Here is a 19,020-nt window from a genome sequence, read left to right as displayed (position 1 = left end):
TTTTTAACACCAGCACAGTTCAGTTTAAATGGTTCTGGTAACAAAAATAATAATCACATTTTAGTTTGTGTGTTCTTAAAGAGAAGAATTAATGATAGCTTTTGTGGTTGTTACTTCCTAATGTGTATCTACAACAAATAACCTTCATAAAATGTATCTCCCTTGTGACACCCAGCAGAACTATCAAGATTTCTTTCATCAACTTCATGCAAATGAACAGCGTTCTCGCCATCCTTCACAATGAATTATTCCTTTTTCTATTTAAGACTTAAATTCAACAGTGTAGCCATCTGTATATTAAGCAGAAATTCACAGTAAACCAGATGTACATAATATGGTAAAAATAAATTAAACGGAAATGTGTATCAACTCCTTTTTTTATTTGTGGGTTACAGTGATCTTTCATTACTTAATTACAAAAGCTGTTGCTTGTTTTTCATTCCAATCAGCAGACTGTTGGAAATATCTGCTAATCAAGGCAATGACAATATTTAAATTCACAATTCAAACAAACCTTTTTGTGAAATTTTAAATGACTTCTCACTGTAATACAGAACCTCTGACACTTTGTTTCAAACATGATCTTTTCTCCTTGTTCATGAACCCCAAACATAGCCTAGTTTATAGTAATAACTCAGTCAACCTGTAGCTTACTTAATTTAGACTGAACTCCAAATATGTTGTTAGTGACCTTGAATGTACCAACAGGGCTGCCACTGGCATTTAATTTATCCACAGTTTTACGAATCCTTCTACTATCCAAGAACAAAGACATTAGCTTCATACGTTATAGTTAGCTAAGTTCTAAAAACATTTGCTCTCCTCTAGAAATTCTCCATATGTCAAGATGTGGCAAATTAAATTGTTGGGAATGATTGTTTTAAACATCAGGAAGTTGCTTTGTGACAGTCTGAAGCTGAAGCGAGATCGCTTGATTGATATGGAGATTGCTTACAGGAACCCCCCACATATACTTTAATATTTTATCCTTTCATTTCTGTCTTTTTGTGATTATTTGCAACCAAAATGCTGTGTAAACACTTCTAGTGTATATAGATCACAGAAATGAAAACAGTATGACCGGATATGAATATCAATGCCTTAGGGGAGGACAGCAGTCAAAATGAGCAGAAATGATTTAATAGCAAAACTTATCTGATAGTCCTTACCCAGCTGGGACCTGAGAATGCTGTTTAGGGAATCTTAAATGAAATAAGATGAATATTCTAAATGTGCAGCCCTCTCTCGTGTGATGGCTGATGTCTTATTAATTTATTTCACATCCTGGCTATTCGCAAGAGCAAGACACTGGATTGCCTGTCTGCAGATTCAGTCAGTCCAATCTATGAATGATAATGTTTCTTTAGACAAATTGTGTGGGCAAAGAGTCAATCTGTGAGTCCCTATATAACCATGCTTATATAAGGTGCAGAGGACAGATTCATCACTATTGAAATGGATGACAGAAGGAAATGATAAAGTATGTATTCATCCTATGTCTGCATTCAAGTGAGGGGCGGGGTTTGGAAGTGACTGACAGAGGTATACGTCTTGGTGTATGAGAGTGTCAGAGGTGACTCACCGATGAAGTAGGCTAACAGGAACAGCAGTGTTACTGAGATGAGGATGGCACTGAGAGCAGCACATTTCCAGTTGCAGTGCTTATAGGGTTTCTTCAGGCTGAAGGCAGGTCGAGAGAAGGTGTTTCGAGGCAAAGGTCGTGGAGGAGGCGAGTAAACTGTGCTGGAGGTCAAAGGGTATCCTGGTGAAGTTGTGCAATACATTGGTGATGTTCCACCTGGTTTGAATAGGAAGTGCCTGGGAAAATACATTTGCTTGTTAGTTCTAACAGAAACACTAGGTGCTCATGACCATAACGTTGCAGGTTACTGTCTATCCAGGTACGGCCCTTTCCAGTGGTAAGTAATACCAAGCACATTCAGTAGTGTTACCATAGTCATGCTAGATTAGTGAGAAAACTAAGGCATTTCGGGTTGAAACAGCTGAAACTGTGAATCTATATTAAATCTCTTTCAGAGGACGAGTGACCACAGCTGGCTCTTGTTTATATATTCCATCCGTTGCGAGAGGAGTAATTCCCCGTAACCATGTGTCAAGGCTACGTAGAGGAGAGATACATTATATAAGGTTTCAGCATGGAGTTGAGCAGATTTATTCGCCCTTGAAGAACATGGCTGGCTATCTCAGAAAACGTGTACAGCTACATGTCCAAGTGCCGGATGATCAGCCCATCAGAGAGCCAGTGGCAGCGGCACTGTTGTCAAGGCCATTTTACTGACAAGCATACAAGAAGCTCTCGAGCAACAGTGACATGAGCGTGATTGAATGTCATATTACAATGTATGATGTGGAAAGTCACCGAGACTATATTTTATTTATACATATCAGGACAGATCTCTCACATGTCCTATTCAAGCAACAGGAGACAGCATGGGCAACTGTGTTCCACACAGCAGTCGTGTTTACCATTATTCAAAAGCAATACAATCCAACAATGTTACTCGATGCAAATTGTTAGTTGTATTAAAACAGGGAAGGGACAAATACAGCAAGGATTGTAACACTGCAGGAGATGTACACAGATGATTGACAGTGTTTCAAAACAGAGGATGCTCGATGGAAAATAGTGCAGGCATCTATTGTTTTCATGGCAAAGCAGATCCTGACAGTAGTCTGAGCCAGATAGCAAACATGCAACATACCCGTCGTTGTACGAGGCATCGTGGCGTGCTGATGCCAGAATGTCCATCTCAATGAGGTTGTCCTGTAAAGTCTCTAGGAATGTCTGCTTTGCTATGTTTCTACACACAGGTGGAAAGATGGATATGAAGCTAGTGTGAGACATGCGTGCAAGAAATACAGAAAGGCCAATACAACTTGTGATCACCAAGCAACATCAACAACTGACAAATGGAGCTCAAGATGGACAGTATGGGACAAAAAAAACAAAACAACCAAGGCCCTTATGGAACTACTTCTACAAAGGTGTGACACAAATAACATCTACCTGTCTTATGCCCCTCATTTGGACACTGCCATACCTTGTTTTGTACGAGCCCTGCCCTTCTCTGCAAGCGTCTTGCTCTTCTCTGATAAACATTAGAGTATTCTGGCTCCTTTAAGGTTGTGATTGGAAGAAAACAATGCATCACTTACAAATAAGAACCTTAAAGTCTATTACACACAAATACTACTCTAAGTCTAATGAAAATCATCACTGAGGTTTCATAGCCTTTATACTGATTAGTATCCTTAACTGCTACTTTTTCCCCCCCATTTAATGGTTGCTACATGTCTTAAAACACATTTTCAGCAAACATTTCTAGAGTCTCATGTCTCACTGCCCCCCCCAAATGAGAGCTCTGTTCCATAAGGAAATACAGCAGCAATGCAATGGAGAAATGAACTGTCCACATGCAATGGGCAGGCTGAACACGTTGCATGGTACAAGAGAAAAGCTTTGTTTTTGATCCCAGTCTCCTCTGCGGCCAGCAGTAAAATCTGTTCATAGTCTTTAAAGCTTGTGTTCTAGGGAAGAATGCTACTTTTAACGAAGAAAGAAATACTTGGCAGAAACTTGGCAGAAAAAAAATGGTGAAGCTGGACAGGGCCAACCAACTGCTGGCATTTTTCCAGTGCTAAAGCACGGCAGAAATATACCAGTGCTGAATTTATCAGTGAAATTAAATTTCCCAAAAGTGACAAGAGAGGGCCATTTTAATACTATTAACTTAGTAAAAGTGACATTTAATATTGCAGGGTCCATGCGGATATTGCTAATGGTTTCAGTTTCCTTATTGGAACTTTGCTAGGTGTCATTTTTTTCCTTCAATGCAATAGGTTATACAGACTCGATTCTGTATGTGATTTCAGCAGCACTCTAGCCTCTCCTCACCATCTGTTTTCTGTTCCACAGGGAATACCTGTACGGGATTAACTGGAGCTGGATGATGTGTAATCATTCATTATACAACTAACTGTCCTTCTACCAGCTGAAATTGATTCTCATTTTCCTGTTGACTGAAGCGTCTCACAAAAACTGAAAGAGGAGACAATAAGTCTGTTCAAGACTGGTTTCTTAGCCACGCCAAATTAGCTATTAGCTATTTTCCTGTCAACAGCTATTTAATTTATGGCAATGTATTTTATCACACAGACCAGTGGTTTTTAATAAGTTCTGAATATATTAAAAATATTGGCAACATTTAAACTGAGGACGCTGTTATGTAACATTTTCAAAAAACAGAAGAAATAAATTACAATATTCAAACCGTAACTTTTGTACATAAAGCTATGCGGCAGCTAAGAACAAATAGCTACTGTTACTTGTGCACACTTTCTGAGCTGATTTTTTCGAGTCAGAATTCAGAAAAATGTTCAGAGAAAGCGATATAAATGGAGGAAAGAAATTCTGTCCTCTCTCAGCTCATCATAGTTTACTGACAGAATCTGAGCTGACCAACCAAATTATAATAAGCCTGAACAGTACTTGTCTAACAGCTTGACAAGATCGATATCAATCATTATTCAGTGACACCTTCACTAGGGTACTACCTGTTCTAAACAGTATAAATATATATGAAGAATCCACCTGTCATTGGCCAGAACTGTGGGTTTTGCTCATTCTTGATTATTTGTTATAACACTTTTACCTATAAGAAACAGAAATGCAATTGCTGCATTTATTTAAATTTACAAACTATTCACTTTTATATATAATATAATATAATATAATATAATATAACATCATGGTATGCGCAATTTTTTGTCATTGTGATCTGTTGTTTTTAGCCTTAACTGCTTTGAAGAGATAATTGCAACAGTTATAAAACAAAGGGTTTTTTCTTTGTTCTCCATAACAACTTACTCAAAGGGTTTATTTAAGGAAATGTGCCGCTGGTGATGTGGCGATTACTTTTTTCTTTTTACTATTAGCAGACTAAATTGATATCTTGGAAGGTTGAGAAAATTCTGCCTCAGTATTCCTAATTTCATACCGCCTTGCAATAAGACCATCCAAAGAAACACCAGATATTCCCTTTGTTACAATAACACTTGACAGACCTACTTCACACAAGGGCCTCCTATTGAGAAATACTAGAGAAATGAATGCTGATTAATATGAAATAAATAAAACTCAGGGCTGAAGTGGAGGGGCTACGAAGCCTGCTCACGGGAGCCTGAATATAATTTGGTATTATCCAACATGATTGTAATTACTCTGCTGTTTAAACTCAATAGCTTCCCCTGTTAGGACTCCTAGTATTAGGCGAACCAAAAGCACCACTTTTCTCTTGTTTGCCACAAAATCATGTTCATCACAAATATAGGCCTTTGCCCCTAGCAGGATATTTTCCATTTTATTGCTTTGCTCCTTGTTAGCACTGTGGTAATTTAATATGGAGCGGACAGCAGGAACAAGAGGAAACACCAAGTTCAATGGCACCAGCTCAGCTCAAGTCTTCCAGATGCCAACTTCTCTATACATTGTCTGAGAGACAAACTACACAGTACCTTGTTTCCAGGGGGATGTTGCTGTTAAGTAGCCAGTTGTCCTGTGCACTGCCAGAGTCTTGACCACTGGCGGGACCCTCAGGAGGAACAGAGCTGTCTGTGGGCGCAGGACTTGGGTTGCTCCGTGGTGTGTAGTTGCTCCTATTCAAGGAGTTAATAGAGGCTGCATGGTGCTGATGATTGGGCGAGTGGGAGTGGGAGAGTGGTAGAGGAGGCGTCCGCAGCCGAGAGTGATTTTGAAAGGCTCCGTCTGAAAGAAAAGAAAAAAAAAACAGAAAAGAAATAAAACATGGAACAGATATTTTAAAAGAATAAAAATTCGACTCATTTACTGTTTGCTTTCAGGCACTTTTGGGTTACCTTTGAAAGCACCATCAAAGACAGCCAGATTCAGTTTGTTTGCCAGCATAGCAAGAATATGGCAGCTCCTTTGAGGATGCACATTCCAAAAGGTTTGTGAAAGCAAGCTCATGTGTGTAAACTAACTGGTTAAGACAAATCCAAAGCTTATTTCACGCCTTATGGTGTTATTTCAACCCAGTCAGGAACAATATTCTGACTGATGAATGATTAGACATAGCTTCGGTAGCACATACACTCACCAGTCACTTTATTAGGTCCAACTGCAATGCAAAATGCAAAAATCAGCCAATCACATAGGACCGTGTTTAGGCATGTAGACGTGCACAAAAGTGCTAAAGTTCAAACTGAGCATCAGCATGGGGAAGAAAGCTCATGGCATCATTGTTGATGCTAAACAGGCTGGTCTTTCAGAAACTGATGATCTGCTGGGATTCCCAAACAACCATTACTAGGGTTCACAGAGTGTAGTCTGAAAACTACACAATGCCCAGAGGCATAGTTGATGCCAGAGGTCAGAGGAGAATGGCCAGACTGATAAGCAAGCAGAATAAACTATAATACCAACTGTTACAACCAAGATATGCAGAAGAGCATTTCTGTGCACACAGCGCATCAGCCCTTGAAGCAGATGGGCTACAGCAGCAGAAGACCACTGATGTCAGCTAAGGACAGACAACTGAAGTTCACACTGAAGTACATTAGGCTATTCTACAGTGGCAGAGTCAGAGTTTGTGGTAAAAAAACATCAAAGAATGGATCCATCCTGCCTTGTATCAATGATTCAGGTTTCTGCTTGTGGTGTAATGGCGTATAAGATATTTTCTTGGCACACTTCAGGCCCCTCAGTACCAATTGGACATCATTTAAATGCCACCTGTCTTCTGATGGCTGCTTCCAGCAAGGTAATGTTGCATGTCACAAAGCTCAAATCATCTCAAACAGGTTTCATAAACATGACAATTAGTTAATTGTACTCAAACGGCCTCCAGAGTGACCAGATCTTCATCCAATAGAGCACCTTTGGGATGTGGTGAGATGAGAGACTCACATCAAGGAAATCTGCAGCAAGTGTGTGATGATGAATATGAACCATAATCCCTGAGAAAAATGTTTCCAGTATGTTGATGAATCCATGAAGAGTTAGGGCAGTTTTGAAGGAACTTGGTAGTACCAGGAGCCTGGACTTATCATCACAAACTGACCAGTGAGTATAAATTAACACCAAAAACTACTAAGTTTTTCACCTTTTCACTTACCAACAAAAAAACGCAGTTAAAAAAGTCGTACTTCTGCTCATTATTTCTCTAACTGACCTCTATCAGAGTGTTCTCTCTACCTCCCACAGAGACCTGTGACAGTTTACTCAGATCAGACACTGACTCCTGTGTAAACAGATTAGCTGGCCTCTTCCTGAAACACACCAATTCACTGGGCTTTTCTGAATTTGCATTTAGCGTTTTTTTGAGCATGCACAGTTTTTTTTTTAAAATAAACAATACTTTGTTTGCCTCCAAACTTCAATCCCGTAACTGCCGCAGATTAAGTGAAACACATTCATGATTTGATCCAGATTTAATCAACCAGATTAAGAGTGACTCCACTGGTTATGTACCATTTCAAAGCTTTTAGCAGGAAAATTTGCTCTTTTTTCTTTTCTTTTTTTTTTTTTTTTAACCAACTATATTGTCACTTTTTTAAGAGGATTTAAAACTATTAGATATGAAGTCTAGAAGGAGAAATTGTACCCTGTGGTTTTATATTCACTATTTGATAGTGTGCAATTCATGAGATAGAGGACCAATGTCTGTATGCACTCTGTATCCATTTATTTCCACATCTGCTAAGCCATTCATCAATCAATGAACTCCCGGCTTTACACAGAGTGGCTTTTCTTTATAGCAGTAAGCCTCCTTTATTTCACAGATATCCACAACACTAAATTGCCAATTTACAGCAGAGAGAGCAGAATACAGACACACACAAAGCTTATTTTGTATAATCAGCTCCTTCATTAAAGCGATACCTACTCATGCCAGTCAAGAAGCTTAGAGTCATTTCAGATATTTTTAGGGTCAGGAACATGAAGCTCTGATATCAACATGTGTCAATCAAAGCAGGCACAATAAGAACTTTTAAGGTGCACACTGGGTATTCAGAAAACATTATTATTAAGCTTCAATGCTTAGGTCTAGTCTGCAAAGTGGGTATAAAGTCCCTTGTGTTCAGAGGTGGCATGCTAAATAATGGCTCAGCAAAAGAAATCAACACAAAATGTACCATGCTGTATTAAGCAAGCCTGTTTCTTTTCAGGATTTAAACAAGCTGTTGCTTTACAAGGCACTAGGTAATTTTATACACAGTTTCATATTGTTTCAGTCTAGTGTTTCTGTTTCTGTTTCTTTACGTTCCATTAACTATCACCAAAAAAAAGAGAAAACATTTAAATTTTCACCTGGCTCAATGCCACGTAATCTACATATTTTCTAATGTAAAAGAACCGCTGAAAGAAGTAATTGCTATATGATGCATTTGCTGCACTGACAGATGGTCGGCTACTAAGTTCTCCACTTCTGCACAATGTTGCCTCTGTGCTTAGTCGAGACAGTGAAAGAGAAGCACACCACAGTCGTTATCAGCAGTGGACTAGTGTGAGGTAAAGCCACACGGTTGTTGATGATCTCCTTCCTGCTCAGTAATGTAACTGATTCCCTAAAGCCATTAATAAGGATATGCTAATTAGTTACAGGGACACCACAGATACTCTGAGAAATATATCACAAGGACAAATGCATCGCTGCTCTGGAATGCATTTACTTTTAGGTAAACAAATACTTTACTTCCTACTGTATGACCATCAAGTAAATGTAGGGCAACAAGTGATTAATTCCTCTAACATATTTTTGTTCCACCTGGGGACCATAGAAACAGTCCCCAGTGTTATAACAAGGCTCTTAAGAGCTTTGCTACAACATAAAAAATTACCACGAAAATAAATTGGTGCACATCAATATATCATAAACTTAATATAAGTATAAATTAATACAAGTATGCAGAATGCGCTTGCAGTGTATAGTTAGGACTACTGCCTCTTTTGTTCGCTCTGTTTAAAGACCACAGGAGGAACATATTTGAAATATACTTTCTGAAGTCTGAGCTACTCTGATATTTAGATTTAAATTTACATTTTAAACCTTAATGTATCAACAGTTTTAAAACTGATGGAAAATAATTCTGGTTGGGTATTCCACCTTTGACCTTCCCTTTGGATACTGTAACACAGAAAAGCCATCTCTAAATTCAAGACAGCAGTTGCAAAAAATCAGCGACTGAAAATCTTCTGCAGCCTTTAATCAAACCTTTGATCATCATATGCCCCCTAAAACAATTTCCTTTATTGTGTTTTCACTGATGCATTCCCTTCTGATGAGCTGCTGCCTGCTGAGACCGATTCTTCATCGTAGCTCTTCTTCTAGCACCTGGCAGCCACTGCTCTGCTTTAGCTGTTTGCTAACTATTAATGAGTTATACGTTCAGGATTGAATATAGGTCTGAAAGAACATGTAAATTTCTAACTTTAATTTTTCTATTTCTTTTTAAAATGCACATATGTAAAGGCAATTTCCTTCTAAAGTAAAATTACAAAGCTGAAAATGTTTTTTGTTTTTTAACTCAAGTCTGTACTTTATGGCCCAGTAGGGGGTCAAGGTCCACACGTTTGCCAATCTAAAAATCAGTTTTGCAGTACAACCAAAATTATATGCACTACAATGTTTTTATGAACCTCGGAGAACCCTGAAAGCTGCAAATTACAAAAGATAATTTAGCATGCACAGTCCACTCCAACTGTTTTATTGGCTTTTTGAGAAGTTTTCCCAAACCTGCCAACCTGTTTATAAGCAATTCCCAGCACGCTGCACAGTAGAACAGATTATAATAAAGAGAAAGATAAATGCTCGTCGCACCTGGCTCAACAGCCCGGCAGAAAGTCATTCTTATTTTTCTGAAAAGAAACAGAAAGACAAGAAACGCGTCTGAGACCAAGCACAGTGAAACATGACCCCCACAGATGTGGTGATTCAGCAACAATTATTCACTACTATCCAAAGGATGCAAGAAAATAAATGGTTTTCTATTGAACTGCTTTGCACAACAAAATTGGCACAAAAGAAGATTCATTTGTTATCAGAGAGTCAGAGAAGGACTTTGTTACCATAGCCAAACTTTCATAGGACATTCAAAACAGAAGCCTAAAGATACCCATTCAGTCTGGGAATGTGGCATATTCATTTTTCTTTCTAACAGATGTATGCACTGGTTAAGGCCTCCTGATGCTTTTCTAGACAAGTAATTAAGGCAAATCCACTTCATTAGCTACGACCTCACCCTGCACTCTGAGAAATAAGAGAGATGTCTAATGGTGGAATGTTATAATTACTGGGAGACTGCTGTCCCATTTGTAGAAAAATAGTGACACAAAACTCAGGGAAAGATTAAATAAAAATTAATGGTTAATGTTCCACAAACAAGTAAAATAAAATAAAAAAATAAAAATTAAAAATAAAAGAATACAAAATAATTCAAACTCCTTGTAATATTTCTACTAATGTAAAGTTACGATTTTTACTTAAGGATTAGAAATCTTGGTTATTGAGAAGTCCTGGGTATGTTCATTTACTCATGAGCTACTGTATTGAGCTTGTTAATGAAATACTCAGAGTGTATGCAGTAGCCAAACTTTGAATTTTACTCTCGACAACAACAACAACAATAAAATCGACAACCAGTCACAGCAGAGCATCCCTTCATCTGGTCCAATTTAGCACTAAATGAGCCAACAAACCAATAAGAGCAGACTGGGATTTTTGGGTTGGCTGCCTTGGCATTTGAGACGGAAAATAGGTGTTTCTGTGATGAGAAAATTCTGTGCTATGTAAACCTTATATGGCACTAAAATAAAAGTATTAACTTATACGTTATATAGCATTATATCAGCTCTTTATTTCAGTGGATACAGTGGATATATATAATAGACTGAATCAATATAATACCAGATTTTGTGCTTGCAGTGTGTGTCATTTGCCACATTCGGCAAATCACATACAGAGGCCAGGTTCTCAATTTACCACTCGGTATAAAGACCTGGGTTGCGGGATGTTGTATTTCTGAACAAGGACAGTGGATGAAATCTATGGCAGTGATGGTCACACCTGATGAAATAAAATGATATGACATGCTCCAAACACCCGATCAACGCATTGAGGTGTGAGCTATTCGATACAGAATTAATCAAAAGCTATCAAGCGCCCAGATAAATCATTAAATCTTGCTTACTGCTACATCTCCTATGGCTAATCACAGGAGCAAAATTTCCAGTTGAGTACCATTTGTCTATAAAAATACAAATAGAATTTGTCACGAAGGCAGTGAAGCTGCACACTCTACTGACTCTCAGAGGCTGGTTCTCTCTGCTGGACTTGCTTTTTCTTATGACATTAGAGAAGTCTGAATGGAAGATACATGAGGGAATTTCAGCTCTCTTTGCTGGACCCATTTGAGAGGTAACAGGTGCCGAGAACAATGTGATGTGTTTAGCGCTCAGTCCTCCACTCGCTCTCTATGGAAAAATAGGGAAAAAACATATTGAATTGTGACTATAATTTCACCTTCATCACCGAGGTAGAAAATGTTGATATTTTAGAAATATAAGATCCCCAAACAAGCTTTTGCAAAGGAGGCAAGTAAGTAGAAAAGACTTGATGGAAGCAAATATATTTATCCAAAAAATATATGTGGTTGTTTTTAATAACACAACAAAAAAAATATTAGTAACATAATTCAGAAAAATCTAGTTTTACAGCAATTTAATCTATAAGGATTTGCTTGCAAATGCTTCTCTCACCCTGAGATCTAATGGATTTTCTGTCATTCCCTGAGCTGCCTTAGAAAGAACAAGACATGTGTTTATGTATGCTCTGTTCTGTGTGTCACTCTGCTGCAAATCCATCAAGAGGTTGGAGATTTTGTTAGATGGCACAGATGGTCTCCAATCATCATGCAATGGAAGTAATGCATCTCACTTTATGTCAATGAAAGGAAGATATGTAGGTATGCAAAATGCATTATCCATAGTCCCTGCACGCTGAAGGACAGCAAGTTGAATGGAACTGGACAAATTGTCTGTTGACTCTAGTTCATTGATAACTTGAAGCTATTACTAAGAGAAACCAATTTCTTTTTATATGTCAGTAAAAAAAAAAAAAATCTGATCCTCAGAAAAACAGGGGCAAAGCATGGCAGTGCCATGTGCAGCTCATTAAATTATTATTTAGGCTCAGATAGTTTTATTCCTCACGGTGTCTGTGGCTAAATTACTTTCTGGTGTGACCTCTTTTAACCACATTTCTCCGTCCTTGCAGACGCAGCGGGATGATTAAGCAGTTCAAATGAAGACTTATTTGAATTCACACACAGCTATGTCCCTGGGCCTTCTGTCCGGCTCAGCATTCCTGCTTGGTCAGCTGTGCGGTGGTGGTGGTGTGCTGGCCCTTTCACCAGGGAGCCCGGCTGCGCTGAAAGCTAACACTGACCGACCCCATGCTGTTTTGCATTAAGAGATGCTAATGCTGGGAGTTTGCAGTGTCTCAGATCTTGTGGCTCAGTGTGGCAGCGGGATCTCACTGGCAGTCTCCTCGGGAAGAAGCCCCTCAGAGAAAGCTGAGGGCCACAGTGAAACACATGCTTCATAAAAGAACTGCAGGCTTCAGCGAGCAGCCTCATCAGCCTTAGAGAAACTATTGCTCAGTGTTCCTCTAGATAAAAGCAGGACTCCCCCCACCCCACAGGGAAAAAAAGGGAAATAAATAAACACTGCTGCCTTGAAAGCTACTAATGTGAATAATGATATGCTGCTGAGAGTGTTTACTTGTTCAAAATCTAGCAGAACATTTTAAGTCCTGTATGGGGGCTCAAAGACGACCTTGAGCAAATGTAATTTTAAGTGATAAAAAAAACCACCTGTTTTCTAGAGCAACAGATATACTGTGAGACAATTATTTTGGCATGCAAATTTTCTGTGGTTGTTTGCTGCCAATAATAATGTTATTTATTTATTTATTTATTTTGCTACAGTCTGTTAACCCTGACTTTGAATTTGTCTTCTACAACTGACCTGCATTAAAAAAAAAGATCTGATTTGATATTCCAGTCATTTTTGCCATGGTGGCTTTTAAATTACCTTTTTTTTTGCTCATGCAATTCTCACTGAAACCTGAGATGCATGCCAAATTCACATTTACATTTAGTAACATGAAACCTTTTTTATCCATAAAAAGAGAATAAAACAGAAAACATTTGAATTATTTTTCCAGATGTTTAATTAAACAAATATAGAAATGTGTAATCTGGTTAATTATATTGGCTATGTCATTTTGTGTATACAACACTCATGCATGCTCAATGGCAGATACATTTATGTAGCTCATGATAACATTGCCACTAATTATTTGACACAAACTACACAGACAGTTCTCCAAATTTGAATTTTAAAAGAAAATCTGCAAGACTATAGAATGACTGAAGAGACAGGCAACAAACAAGCTTACATAACTCATTAGGTGGTTTAAGTTAGCTGAAGAACGAAGGCTATTTCCTCTTATATAACTGTACGTCGCTTCTTACTGTCAAACATTGTGTAGAACTAAATAATAACATTCATTAATGAAGAATCTCAAGCAAAGCCCATTTTGCCAAGCACTAAGCAATATTTACAAGTTTCTCAGAACAGACAAGCATGGAAATATTAAGAGCTCTGGTGTACTGTTATATGAAATTGTATATGAAGGGCACATAGAAACTTGCTCTACTTTGCAGTTTAACAATCAGTCCAACAAAACCTGAGATGACCAAAGCTACTGGTGGGGGACATTCCTCATCGGTAGTCTCCAACCCCTTACTGACAGCCAGAGGCCAACCTAAACGATGTACCTATGCAAATCAGTGTCATTGTTATGAGACAAATCTGCTGCTTTAAAGGCCATTCCCCCCACCCATGTCCCCTTCAGCACAGTCATGTCACTGTTGGGTGACCAGCATGTTGCTACTGAGGAATTAGTGTTGAGATTTGCGATGGGATTAATAGCTCCTTCTCCGGGCTTTCTAAACAGGCAGCTGGGGTAGTTTGGAGCTCTGTGAGCTAACCCTTTAGTATTTGATTTGTAAGATTGATCAGATATTTCAATTTTTTGAATTTTCCTTTGGGTTTACTCCACCAGTAACAGATGTACAGTAGCTGAAAGACATCGACATTAAAACAACTCTAAAGCATCTTATTTAGCATGCAGATGTGAGTGATAAGTTTCATAATGTTTCATAAACACAAAGAAATAACTTTTTATACTGAAAATGAAGGTCTAAGCAAAAGTCTCTGAATTTGTAGCAACCAGAATAGTACAATGCAGCAACAAACAAATAATATATGACCATAATTTCAGCCTCTAGACCAGCCAAATTACATTTACCTGCACACACAACTCATGCAAATAAAAAAGATATATCATTATAACTGAAAGTTAACTACTGATAGTGTGAATAACATAGTCTGACTGCTGCTTGGTAAACATACTGTAAATATTTTACACTCACTACATTTCTGTCATCTCCTAACACCATGTGAGTCTGTCAGTCTGAGTGAGTGTTAAGTTAACAGCAGGAGACATTGCGTTTCATGAGGAATAATTAGCTGACATTTATTAATAAGAAATCATGTTGGGACTCTTTAGACTCAATCTAGCTCAAAAACCATGTTTTGCTATGCTATTTAAATAAAAAAAAATGACAGTGTTTATTTTAAAACTGTTTTAACATAACTTCAGACCACTCAGACTTCAGAGTAGGATATGGCAAGGACTACATTTCAGTACTTCAGTACTGTCTCAGTACTGTCTTTTTTGTATTTCTTGTCTGAGGTGTGGAGGTTGCATGCAGCTGCTTTTGAGGGATTTTTAGATGGATACTCTCACCATCAAACATTGGAATTGAAGAGAAATATCTGTGACAAATATCTCCTGCTGAACCAAAATCGTCCATCTCTTTGTGTGAGGCTCTGAACTTTGCAGACCTTGCTTCAGAGAGTGCTGTGCATTTCCTGAGGCTACATATCGACTCAAAAGTTTCTACTCTCTCTCATGGTGCTCAGAAAAAAGGGACATTTTCTTGCCTATAGCCATCCACATGACCTATAACACAACATATCCAGGAGCAGGGGAAGGCTAACCTCCACAAAGCAACAGTAGTTTGAAAACCAACTCACCATCAGCAGTAGCGGTAGCAGGAGCATACAGGTTCCCTGAGCCAGTTTTAACTAAGAATGAATTGGGGCCAAACTCATCCTCAGAGTCAGAGTCCTGGGCTGGCTGAGCCGCACAGTTACCTAGCAACCCTCCCTGGCTCTCATTGGCTGCAATGGAAGGGGGAGGGTAATGGAGCTGCTCAACAGGGGAGGAGGAGGCGGATGAACAATGCAGCGGAGGACCTGTGGACCACAAACAGAGACAACACATGGGGGGGAAATGAAACACACCCAAACACAGGCAACATCACACAGAAGCAGAACACACACACACACACACATGCAAGACTTAACTCTGACACTTCAAAAACAAACAGGGACACATCTGCCTTTGTCTCCGCCACCTCATCCCAGCTGGGAAGAACAATACAAACAGCTGAAATGACTTTGAGATAGAATAGAAAAGGCAAATGCCTGGCACTGGTTTAGAGAAACAAAAACAACAAAACACCTTTTTGGGATGTTTAATGCAAAAAAGGGGGGATAATTACAGGTTACAATGCACAAATCCAAAAGCAAAGGGAAAAAAAACAAAAAGAGGAAAACAGAGGTGACGTGTTAGGGTGTATGGAAACATTACAGCACAGCAAATATGCATCCCATCAGGAGCCTGTCAAATTACTATGAATCTAAAAACTCCTCAAATTCTAAACAACCTCTCTTCACATCCGTTATCTAGCATAACTGCCATTCTCCAAACTACAAAAGTTACACTGAGAGATAAATGATTAGAGATCAAATTTACGCACTGTGCAGCAAGCATATGAATATGTCCCTCATTCTGGTGACTGTTAATACCCCCTCCTGTGGAAATATATAAAACCCCTGCCAGTCAAGAAATGAATCCAACCTGAACCAATCCTTCCTTTTTCGTATGTACACTGTGTCCATCTTAGCTTTTCTGCTTGTCAGTAATATAAAAAATAAAACAGCATAGTTGTCAGAGAGGTCAATTGCCTTTAAAGCATGAGTCATCTCGTTATATTTCAATATATTTCCATAACTCTTACATCTGAATATGGTACAGTTTTGTCTGTTAAGCCTTATTGGCTCCAATCACATGCTGTCAGGGAATGTTAAATCTCCACAAAGATCTCCTATTAATGTGTAATTAACTTTTGATGGACCTCTGCAGTGCGCTGAAAATAACACTGCTTAAGTAACATGACTACAACGCACAAAAGCCATCAGTATGGCGCTCTCCCCATTTTTCCATCAGTCCTACTGTCTTGATGTTGAAATTCCAGCTGACCTGATTGTCATTTATCAGGAGAGATGATTTTCGTCTATGTCTGTAATGATCCCTGAAGAGTATTAAAACACGACTCACTGACTCGCATCTAATTAGGAAACAATTAGTGATATTAACATATCAGCCACAGCCCTACACAAGCAGTAAACGTCCACTGCTTCAGAGAGTCACAGTTTGTGCTTTACACACACTTCACACCAGACACTTCATTTTTTTTCTCAACTCTCTAATGCCGGTTCAGTAATGGGTGCTGAGGTATAGTGGTCCTGCTGTGGGTTAATGGCCAAGACACTGCTGTGATTGAATGTGCAGGAATGTATAACGGCGAGAGGAAAAGCTGTAGCAAAGAGCATTATCACGGCTGATTCAACGGGATTCATCTAAGACATGTATTAGTATCAAAAAACAACTCTGTGCTGCTAAATCAAGTACCACTTGACAAGCTACTACCTGACGCTATTTAAGATCAACCGTAGGACTGAAATGCTTGACGGAAAATACAAAGATGAGCTGCACAAGGGTCTTGGACTGAATATTACTGCATTTTCCTCTAAGAGAGAATTCATCACTGAGACCAGAAAAGATTAAAGTCCTCTAAACATGGTCAAAGTCATAACTTAAATGAGGTCAAGGTAGTCATGTTCAGAAGCCATTACTCTTGCACACAAAGGTTCTACTGTCTCACTGCATTTCAGTAATACTGCCTTATCCACACCACATCCACCTGAAGCCAGACACAAGGCCTCTGCAGACAGAAAGCCACAGCTTGAGATGGCCAGAGAAGTTTCTCTGGCTGCCAGAGTTGATTGCTTTTGCCTTCGCTCACTATATTACAGCAGCAAAAGGGAACCTTTACTTAGGACCCCTTGGACCATGCCCAACTGCTGTAGCTTCTGACAGCTTCAGGAAGTGCCTTTTACTGCCTAGTTTGTCCCAACTGCTAAAACAGATGACCACCCACTGCATTTAAGGTCTTAATCTACTCATTAGCAAGCCAATTACAAGAACAGGCAAATAAGTGTAATCTGTAGGTAAGGAAATCTGCTAAATACATTGTTGCTTTTAGTGCTTGCTCCCTATATAACTGCTGACAAAATGTATTTCAATAGATTTGGGTTGTTCTAAACTAAAGGAACCTACTAATAATGTAACATTCTTGCATTAAATGCATGTAACCCCCTCTGTAAACAAACATTCTAAAACCTTTTACTTTCAGTATCATTCAATTATATTCATTTTAATAACACTATTATTAAAAATGCTCAGATGTGTCAGAATAAAGTGTGAAAACAGAATCGAATGAATGGCTAATTATTTAAAATGATAATCTGACAAACACAACAGGTAAGGCTGAAACAGAGGAAGCAACAAAACTACACAAGCGTAATGCTACACCACTTGGTGGATATGGGTGGATATAGAATATAGGTTTCATATGAATAAAAATACGCTTATATGAAATGGAATTTGTATAAAAGTTATGCAGTGAATTATCAAAAGTCACTTGAAATCAGAAAAAAGACAAAAGCTGAAGCACTGTGAGGCTTTTTAAAAATAATAATTAAAAGATTTTATATGTTACAGTTCTACAGGTCAAAGAAAAAAAACTGTATGTGGTGTATGAATTACAGACATGATCCTAGCAGCAGTATAAACATGCAAATGTATGATGAAAAAATTCGATCAATTCTTTTTATAATCCTACAGTTTAAAATAAATAAGCAAAAACTGACCAAAGACTAGTAATGGGCATGGGCTACATCATGCAAACGGGAGCATAAGATTCTTTGGTAGAATCACCTCTGTGTGTTTATACATCACTGCTGTACTTAATCATTAGCAATTATTAAACTATAGCTCTCACTCTCTCTCTTCATAGTTTTCCTTTTCTCCTGTCTCTTTGATCTCACCTTCATTACACTTTAAACTGGTCACAGCAGATTGTTGCCCCTCGCTGAAACTGGTTCTACTAGATGTTTCTTCCTCTTAAAAAGGATTTTTGTCTTCCCACTGTCTCCAACTGCTTGCTCATAGAGGCTGTGTGATTATCGAGGTTTCTTTCTTATATTGTAGGGTCTTTAACTTACAATAAAAGCACCTTAAGGTGACTGTTGTTGTGATTTGGTGCTATGTAAATGAAACTGTATTGAACTGAACTGAATTCAATTGTTAAACTGTTTAAGAAATTCACAAATCAACAAAAAAGAAGTTTGCATCTTCAGTGGCAGAGCTCCATGTCCATGCTCCATGAGTGGTGACATCACATCTGCACTCTGCCGCTATTCTGGGCTAAATCTAAATTTTTTACAGTAACTGACGAGTGCAGCACGAGGGGGTTTCCAAATGGGCAAGGCAAGTTTGTGAACAGTAGAAAAAACATATAGAAAAGAAAATCAAGAAAAGTATTTTTTTTTTTTAGCTGTTTTAGGATTTTTCATTTGCTTCATCACTAGTGCTCTGGCTGCACTAGTTAAAATTCCATTACACAGATCTTTGGGATCTGTGTAATGGAATTTTGTCAAGA

At 38.5% G+C, this 19,020-nt stretch overlaps 1 protein-coding gene across 2 annotated transcripts in view; it reads right to left on the bottom strand.

Annotated features, from left to right (window-relative positions):
* Positions 1 to 19,020, bottom strand: part of tenm4 (teneurin transmembrane protein 4) — a 198,046-nt gene that overhangs the window by 74,171 nt on the left and 104,855 nt on the right. The window contains exons 6-10 of one of the 2 annotated variants that reach the window (XM_085244029.1): positions 15,206 to 15,427; positions 5,536 to 5,785; positions 3,063 to 3,137; positions 2,724 to 2,822; positions 1,583 to 1,818 (exon numbers count right to left, since the gene is read on the bottom strand). In XM_085244029.1, the coding sequence (XP_085100155.1) occupies positions 1,583 to 1,818; positions 2,724 to 2,822; positions 3,063 to 3,137; positions 5,536 to 5,785; positions 15,206 to 15,427 (882 nt within the window). The remainder of the gene's footprint in view (positions 1 to 1,582; positions 1,819 to 2,723; positions 2,823 to 3,062; positions 3,138 to 5,535; positions 5,786 to 15,205; positions 15,428 to 19,020) is intronic. The other variant, XM_085244030.1, reaches the window with a different exon arrangement.

The sequence above is a fragment of the Mchenga conophoros genome, linkage group LG14 (genome assembly GCF_057382185.1).
Source record: "Mchenga conophoros isolate Kocher_MC1m ecotype Shallow Benthic linkage group LG14, M_conophoros_male_GT1.1, whole genome shotgun sequence".
NCBI classification, from domain to species: Eukaryota; Metazoa; Chordata; class Actinopteri; order Cichliformes; family Cichlidae; genus Mchenga; species Mchenga conophoros.
Note: the sequence above shows the minus strand (reverse complement) of the source record. Positions and strands in the feature narration are given on the sequence as shown.